The sequence below is a fragment of the Bos taurus genome, chromosome 29 (assembly GCF_002263795.3).
Source record: "Bos taurus isolate L1 Dominette 01449 registration number 42190680 breed Hereford chromosome 29, ARS-UCD2.0, whole genome shotgun sequence".
Classification (NCBI taxonomy): Eukaryota; Metazoa; Chordata; class Mammalia; order Artiodactyla; family Bovidae; genus Bos; species Bos taurus.
This window is the reverse complement of record NC_037356.1, coordinates 43,204,698-43,212,898: the sequence shown is the minus strand read 5'-3', so window position 1 is coordinate 43,212,898 and position 8,201 is coordinate 43,204,698. Positions and strand designations below refer to the sequence as shown.

At 54.6% G+C, this 8,201-nt stretch overlaps 1 protein-coding gene across 2 annotated transcripts; it reads left to right on the top strand.

The window, feature by feature from the left end:
* Positions 1–282: 282 nt before the first annotated feature.
* BATF2 (basic leucine zipper ATF-like transcription factor 2) lies at positions 283–7,277 on the top strand. 2 transcript variants are annotated; one of them, XM_005227105.5, is made up of 3 exons: positions 283–393; positions 1,951–2,055; positions 5,261–7,277. In XM_005227105.5, the coding sequence occupies exons 1-3, from the start codon at positions 355–357 to the stop codon at positions 5,939–5,941; spliced, it is 825 nt and encodes a 274-aa protein (XP_005227162.1). In that variant the 5' UTR covers positions 283–354; the 3' UTR covers positions 5,942–7,277. The 2 variants fall into 2 exon arrangements, with proteins under 2 accessions (XP_005227162.1, NP_001179490.1); NM_001192561.2 differs by having other exon boundaries at positions 355–393; positions 5,258–6,213.
* The last annotated feature ends 924 nt before the right edge of the window (positions 7,278–8,201 follow it).

Genomic DNA, 8,201 nt, shown 5'->3' with positions numbered 1-8,201 from the left:
CTTCTTCTCTTGGCTCTGTCGTTGGCAGCCTGCCCGCCCTCTCCTACAACAGCCTCCCCACACCTGGCCTTCAGCCCCCCTCCTCTGGCCACCCTCCACCGTCCTCATCCCAGAGAAGGGGCCCAACCGGAAGGCCCGTTCGTGTGAGGAAATTCCAGCCACGTGAGCCAAGCCGAGCCTGGGATTCTGAGCAGCCGGTGGCTTTAGGAGAAACTGAAACTTGGCTTGTTGGGGGCGGAGTGGTCACCGGGGATTTAAAGAGCTGCCACTTCCTTGGGCCCCAAGAGGGCACTGGGAGGTCACAGCAGCTGAGGGACGCCCCGACCGGTGTGAGCCCGGGTTCTCCTCCCCACCATGCACCTCTGCGGGGGCGATGGGCCTCTGACCAGGACGGTGAGTGCAGGGGAGCAGGTTCGGGGGCTAAGAAGGGGAACATGCCTCAGGGTGCCGGGGCTGGCTCTGTTCGCATGGGCTTGGGGGCGGAGGCCTCACACACCCCATCTCTGGACCTCAGTCTCCTTAGGGGTTTGGCTTGAGGGCTTTCCTGCTTTCACATTGCGGATCCAGGCTTCAGTTTAGAACTCGGCCTCTGATTACAGCTGCTCCTCACTACCTGTCCTACGCTGCCATTACAGGAGCCTCCTCCTTCCTCCCCCAGCTCTCTGGCCACGGTTCCCCTGGAGGCCTTGCCTCTAGTCCAGAACCCAAGTACCAGAGGCCCAAGGCCTTCTCTTATGGCGGGTCTTTCCCCTCCAGACTCCAGTCTCTCAGGCCCCAGCACCTGCAAGGGGCCTCCTGAACCTGGGAGTCGCAGAGTCCTCAGCCAGGGCGGCAGGGTCTTGCCTGAGGTCCCCACACTCAGAACACACCTCCCAGAGTGACCTGAGGGAGGGGGTTGTGGGGTCTCCAGTGTTCCCTCTTGTCTGATTTTCCAGAGCCCTGGGCATTTGGGTTAACTATTTCATCTAAGTTCATGAACCCAGTGTAGGGAGAGGGTCACAGCTGTCACCCTCTGCGTCCGCTCTTCTGTCAGAGGGGACTCATTCCCTCATTCTAGGCTGCTGGCCCACTAGAATGCAAGTAGCCTGAGGGCAGAGAGTACTGCCTCTTACGTTTGCTGCCGTGTCCCCTCAGCTCAGTGCGTGGCACATCATAGTGCACAAATGTCTGTGGGATTAATGAATATCAGCTTTGGGCCTGCGCTGGGCAAGGGAACACAGAGTAGAATCAGAATCGCGCCCCGTCCCGTCCTCACAGAAAGAGCTCAGGGCTAGAGAAATCAACACCTTAACAGTGGAAACAGTAGTGATTAGAACAACAGCGACTTTTATTAACCCCTGCCAGCTTTCCAGCCAGTGAGGAAGGCACCTGTGCCTCCATTTGGGGCAGATCAGGCAATGGGGCTCAGGGAAGTGAGTGAGCTACCCAGAGCAACACGGTCCATAAGGAGGCTGTAGGTGTGAAGTGGGTTGTCTAGGGCGTGTGCTGCCCGGTCATGAGCTGTGAGTGGTACGTGTGTGAGGCTGGCATTCCACCGAGCGGTGCTGTGTCTGTGATGGGGTGTGTGGACACCGACGGAGCCAGAGAGGGCTTCTGGGGGAAAGGGGACCCTCGGGGACTTGATTCAAGAAGGATATGGCTGAGACTTCCCCGGTGGTTCAGTGGTTAAGTCTCCAGGCTTCCAATTTAGGGGTCATGGGTTTGAACGCTGGTGGCTCCCCCTGGCTGCTCCCTCTACCTTTAGACAGCAGCCCAGCTAGACCCTCACTCCTTGCTGGCTGTTTGGCTCAAATGTCACCGCCTCAGAAGGAGAAGGTCTTTCTAAACACCTGAGCTAAACTAAGATCCCACAGGCTGCACAGCGCTGACCCTCCCCAAAAGAGAAGGGGATGGCTTTACAGCTAGCCCGCCCCTGTCGGGCCCCCTGAGCCCCAGTCTCTCACCCTACAGGACGCTGAGGAGCATCAGAGGCAGCTGAGGAAGAAACAGAAGAACCGGGCGGCCGCCCAGAGAAGCCGGCAGAAGCACACGAACAAGGCGGATGCCCTGCACCAGGTGGGGGTGCCTCCCTTCCCTTCCCCGACGTCACTCACCTGGCCCGGCCACCTCTTCTCCGTCCCACTAATCAGCAGTTCCCCTGCACTGCTGTAGGTGCCAGGGGCCCTGAACTTGGGGAGAGAGGAGGGCTCTGCTGCTGAGATTCAAAAATTCCTGAGTGTTGAGCGGAAATTGTGTGCCAGATACACGCTGGGCTCCAGGGGCATGACAGTGCATCCTCAGCCCAGGCCTGCCCTCAAGGCACTCCCAGTCTAGAGGGAGGAGACAAGAAGGGGAGGGAAACTGGGAGAACCTGGCCCAGTGACCAGGTGAGGCCTTCATTCAAAGGTAGGTCCCTGAGCCTTGCCCATCCAGAACCTAGCTCAGAGGTGCTGCACTGCGGTGATCACCCTGCCTGTCTAGGTTCTGATGTAAGTGGCCAAGACCGTCTGTGAGAAACTGGTTCAGGGTTAAGACAGGCTGGCTTTAGAGTCCCAGCTGCTGCATTCCATAGCTGCAGGTCATTTCTTTCACTGAGCTTCACTGTCCTCATCCGAAAATCCCTGCCCCCTGGCAGGACCCTTGTGAAGATTAAAGGAGGCCAAGGAGCCTGGTGGGGTGGAGGGTGGGGGGCTCCACTCACACTTGATGGTAACCTGACCTCAGATGGTAACCTGACCTTGGGGTTTCCCTTCTTCCTCTGTGCAGAAAGGACACACCTCGGGGGGCCCGTTAAGAGCTGGGTTCAGGACCTGGCCTTTGGTTGGGCTGCATACACGATAGTCCTTACTGCAATGAGTAAACTTCGGAGCCCTCCACACCCAAAGGTCCTACGCTCTCTGCGACCCCACCCGCACCATCCAACTTCCTCTCCTAACATCCTGCACCTCGTTCTCTCTGTTCCTTCCTTGGTGGAGCATGTCCAGCCTCAGGGGCTCCCCCGGCTGCTCCCTCTGTCTTCAGACAGCAGCCCAGCTAGATCTTCACTCCTTGCTGGGTGTTTGGCTCAAATGTCACCAGCTCAAAAGGAGGAGGTCTTTCTAAATGTCTGAGCTAAAGAGACCTCACCTATTACTCTGCTTTATTTTTCTGGTTAGCACTGACCTTGCATTCCAAGTTTAGATGTTGACCATTGCTTGTCCTCCTCCCCAGACTGTAAGCACCCTGAAGGCAGGGAGCTCTTCTGCTGCCTACTGTCTCCCCATCACCTGGACCAGTGCCTGGCAGATAGAAGGAACTCAGTATTTCTCTGTGGAGTGAACAATAGAGTCAAAATAAAGTGGGAACTCATAGGTAGGAACAACACACAGGTAGTTGGGTTAAGGTGATACAGGGATGAAGTCTGAGCTGGTTTTGAGGGATGAATAGGAGTTTTCCAAATGGATGAAGGTAAGAAAAAGCATTGCAGGCAAATGAAATAGGGCTGGCACGAGCATAAGAGAGTTGCACCCTGTACAATGCATGAGAATGAGGGCTGATACCCAGGATGGCATGCCTGGGAGCAGCTGAGACTTCATGAGCTCATTTATTCCTTCCTTCCAGAAATGCCTACTGAGTATCTCTCGTGCGGCAAGCACAGTTCTAAGCACTGTAGATACAGCTGTGAACACAGCACACAAAAGTCCAGTTCACCCTCCTAGGGCTTGTATTTTCATGGGGGAAGCTGGATAGACAAATAAATGACCCATGAGGTATTTGGGATATCAGATAGTGATAAGTGCTCTAGGAAGGATTAAAGCAGGGAAGAGGGAAGGGAGTGGGATATGTAGGGTGATGGAAACCTACCTAGGGAAGCCCTCCCGGAGGAGGTGACGTTAAGCAACCTGAGGGTGGTAAATGAATGAATAAGTGACCCAGTTTCTGGAGGTGAATTGATGCCTTTGGAGAATTTAGGTAAAGAGTGACCTAATGACATGTTTTTAAAATGTCTTTCCAACTTCCACAGCAGAAACCAGCTTGGGAGTGGCGCTGTGGGTGGCTTTGAGGCCTGTTAGAACTTTGAGTCCATGGCTTAAGCAACATTTTAATATAAAACACCCTTGCAGCTTCTTCTTTTAGAAAGTGTCCAGAAGAGGCAGGGCAAGGGGCGCAAAGGAAGTCACTGAGCCAGCTGCTGCTGCTGCTGCTAAGTCGCTTCAGTCGTGTCTGACTCTTTGTGACCCCATAGATGGCAACCCACAAGGCTCCCCCGTCCCTGGGATTCTCCAGGCAAGAACACTGGAGTGAGTTGCCATTTCCTTCTCCAATGCATGAAAGTGAAAAGTGAAAGTGAAGTTGCTCAGTCGTGTCTGACTCCTAGCGACCCCATGGACTGCAGCCTACCAGGCTCCTCCGTCCATGGGATTTTCCAGGCAAGAGCACTGGAGTGGGGTGCCATTGCCTTCTCCGAGTCTGATGAGCTGTGGAAATAAAGTTTCTTCTGCATTTTCCACCACTGTTGCCATCATACTAATAAATGATTGTTTAGAACTTCACATTGATTACTGTCCCACTGAGTTCCCACCCAGTACTCAGCAGAACAGAACCTAAATGCCGAAAAGAGCACACCCGTGCTGCCAACCTGTAAAACGTGACCCTGGACTCCGCCCACAGTGCCTCGGTGGGCAAGTGCTGGATGTCGAGGAGGTCTGGCAGTGGCACTGAGCAGCCTAGAAGTGTCCAGGACAGAGGACATCTAAGTTGTCACAAGAAGGCCATGTCAGGATTAGACCGGGGAAGCGGGGCTGGAATTGTCCAGGCAGAGGAGACTGCAAGTGTGACGAGGAAGCAGAGTCCATTTGAGGAACAGGAAGTGGAGGCATCAGGAGCAGTTGGAGAGATAAAACTGGAAGTGTGAGCTGGGGCCCCCACACATGGGGAGTCACGGGAGACTTTAAAGGGCTTTAATGTTCCATTAGCACTGCAGCCGTCGAATGTCTCCTCTGGGCCAAGAGATCAGGTAGTTTGAGAGGCGCATCAGTTAGGAGGCTGGTAGAGCTCCCGGGTGAGTGGAGACCCCAGGCTGGCTGGCTCAGGGACCTGGCACTGGGGAGACAGAGCAGACAGGTCTGAGCTGGTGGTCATGAATGTCTGGCCAGAGAGCAGCCAAAGGGCATTGAGGTGGCAGGAATATCTTTCCTCCTAAATTGAGGACCCTGGGGCATTGGGAAATAGGGCTCAAGCTGGGCCTCTGACTCTGGCTGACATAACCCTCCCCACCTATATCTGCTTCTCCCCCCAGCAGCATGAGTCACTGGAGAAGCAGAACCACGCCCTGCGGAAGGAGATCCAGGCCCTTCAGGCCGAGCTGGCCTGGTGGACTCAGGCCCTGCACGTGCATGAGCGCCTGTGCCTGCTGGACTGTGCCTCCTGCTTGGCTCCAGGGGCCGCTGGCTGCTGGGGCCAGGCCGAGCGGCCCCCAGGCTCCGTGCCCCACGGACAGCATGGCTGCCAGGAGCAGCTGGGCCTGTTCCGGACCCCAGTCTCTTCTCCCTCGGCTCCGCAACCCTCTCCAGACCCACAGCCTCATGGTTCCCTCAGCCTCCTCCTGTCCCCTCTGCCCTCACTGTCCCTCGGTCCCACTGCAGTCACTGCATCTCCTGCACAGCTGTCACCCAGCCCTGCCCAGTCCACCTCCCCTGCTGGCTCTGGCCTGCTGAAACCTTCCTCTAAGCTCAACATCGTCCTGCCCAGCCCCACAGCCCAACCTGCCCCTCTAGAGTTCCTCAGGCTGGAGCACCCCAACGGGGGAAAGCCAGGGTCCACACCCCACAGCCCCTCAGCTGCTACGGGGCTGGGGTCTCTGCAGGGCAGGGAGCATAAGCCAGCTTCCTCAGCAGCAGATTGGCAAGGGCTGGGCGTGGATCCCAGCCCCCACCCCCTCCTGGACTTCCCTCTGCTCTCTTCTGCTCAAGTCCACTTCTAATCTGGCCCCCAGAACTGGGCTAACCCCTTCCTTGGACCCAGGAAGCAGCCTCAGCACACAGGCATCTCCTCTGTTGCTGCTGGGGGCTGCCTTTCTTGGCTGACCAGCTAACTAGGAGTGGAAAGGACACAGAGGCTCAGAGAAGCCAAGTGACTTGTCCAAGGTCACACAGCCTTTCTTGGGACCCGAAACATCACAATCTGCTCCTCCTTCTCCTGGTGGGATCCTGGCCCAGGCACCGTAGGGGCTGGGGTCCTAGAAACCTAGAGCCGGCATGAGAGGTTTAAGTGCTGGGAGTGGGGAGGGACGCTCCCCGTTTGCTCTGTGATTCCCAGGGCCACAAAGCCCTGTAATTTCTGAAAGTTTGCCTTTACTGGGGCTGGTCCAGAGCCCAAACCCAGGTGGGGAAGGGCCCAGCAGGAGCCCAGAAGAGAATCCTTTCTGCTCCTAGTAGTTTTTTCAATGCCAAAGAGCTGAACCTGTGGGTTGGAAGTTGTGGACAAGCCTGGAGCAGTCCCCTCTGGGATTTCTACCCACTGAGGGTCCATAGCCACATGGTGACCTTGGATTCTGAAGGGTCGGCTCACCAAGCTATTCCCGAAAACTCCCTACCTCTCCCTTCCTCCCAGGGCCATGGTGAGTGGACTTCTGAGAGCATTCATATCCTGCACAAAAGGCAGGTGGAAAGAATGAGGGAAGGACCAGGTGCAAACTTAGGTTTGAGCAAGTGGTGGACTTGAACCTTTTGCTTTGTGATTCCCTGCTTCCCAGGTGGTGATAGTGGTAAAGAACTTGCCTGCCAATGCAGGAGACGTAAGAGACGTAGGTTCCAGCCCTAGGTTGGGAAGATCCCCTGGAGGAGGGCATGGCAACCCACTCCAGTATTCTTGCTTGGAGAATCCCCCTGGACAGAGGAGCCTGGCGGGCTACAGTCCGTGGGGGCGCAAAGAGTTGGACATGATTGAGCAACTAGCACTTAGCACGCAGCAAGACCTGTGTCTTCTTCAGTGCTGTCCTCATCCCTGTGCAGCCCACAGGCCCCCATTACCCTCCAGCCCCTCTGAGCAATGACCCTGTTGCTCTTTGGCCTGATGGAGCAGGGTCCTGGGACCAGATAGGAGCACAGTTGCAGCGCCTGCTTGGGGATGGGGGTGGAAGTGCGGGACGGTTCTCATTCAGACTCAAGACGAACACTGTAAGGGGACAGAGATGAGAAACTCCAGCTCTTCACCCAGATTTACACATGTAAGCAGACACTAGGCTAGTGTTTGACACACTCCAGGAAATGCTGAGCACTTGGTACCTATGTTATGATAAATAAAGTGTTTTCCAATTCTTTTTGCTTTGGTTAGTTGTTTAAAATTCTGACTGTACTTTGTACTATTGAACCAAAAGACCTTTGAAAGGAAAGCACATGGTCTAGAATCTTAAGTGGGCAATCCCTCATGGACTTCTTAATCCAACCTCCCTTCCCATTTTGCAGATGAGGAGACTGAGGCCTTAAGATGGGATGGACTTGCTCAGAGTCATGCAGGAAGAGGAGGTGTCGTGGCCACAGGATTGTGGATGGCTACAGAGCAGGAGTCACCAGCAGGTTCAGGGAGAACAGTCTGGTGGGAGGGAAGCCAAGACATTGTTGGTTGGAGGCTGGCTTGAGTCTGGGACAAGAGTCGATATGACGTATGGCGCTCCAGGACTCGTGGGGTGACGAGGACACTGTGGCCTGGCTTGTGTCTGTATAACCTAAAATTTGTCAGGCACTCTCTGTGTAACTTGGGTTAACTCATTGATGCCTCTAATAACTCTGGAAAGTAGATATAATTATTACCCCATTGTTTGGAAGGGGAAACCAAGGCCCACGGGTGTAAAGGTCACGTAGCTAGGAAATGGTATAGGCTTGATGTAACTCAGGAGCACTTAACCACAGGTGATTCTGCCTTCTACCTTCCTGGAACTTTCCCTGTAGGCCCTGAATGGAGGGGCTGAAACATGCCCATAGACATGACCCAAGAAGGTAAAACCCTACCTTAAGCTCAAAATAAGAGAGGGGAGTGACTTAATTAATGTTGGTACACTCATACCCCAGAAGAGATGGTAAGAACAAAGAATGCTTTGAAGAATATTTAATGAGGTGAGAAAATGCTTACAACATATCAAGCAGAAAAAATGGAATGTGCAACTGTCACTATAGTTTTCTGTTTGTTTAAAAATATAAACAGAATCAAAGGAGTGGGAGGAGGTGCTGTAGATTCTTGAGGCA

What these genes read in the sequence shown, in the direction of transcription:
- BATF2 (NM_001192561.2), top strand. Translation starts at nt 355, where the DNA reads ATGCACCTCTGCGGGGGCGATGGGCCTCTGACCAGGACG. An exon ending in ATGGGCCTCTGACCAGGACG is followed by an intron (nt 394 to 1,950) that starts GTGAGTGCAGGG and finishes CTCACCCTACAG; the next exon opens with GACGCTGAGGAGCATCAGAG. An exon ending in AGGCGGATGCCCTGCACCAG is followed by an intron (nt 2,056 to 5,257) that starts GTGGGGGTGCCT and finishes TTCTCCCCCCAG; the next exon opens with CAGCATGAGTCACTGGAGAA.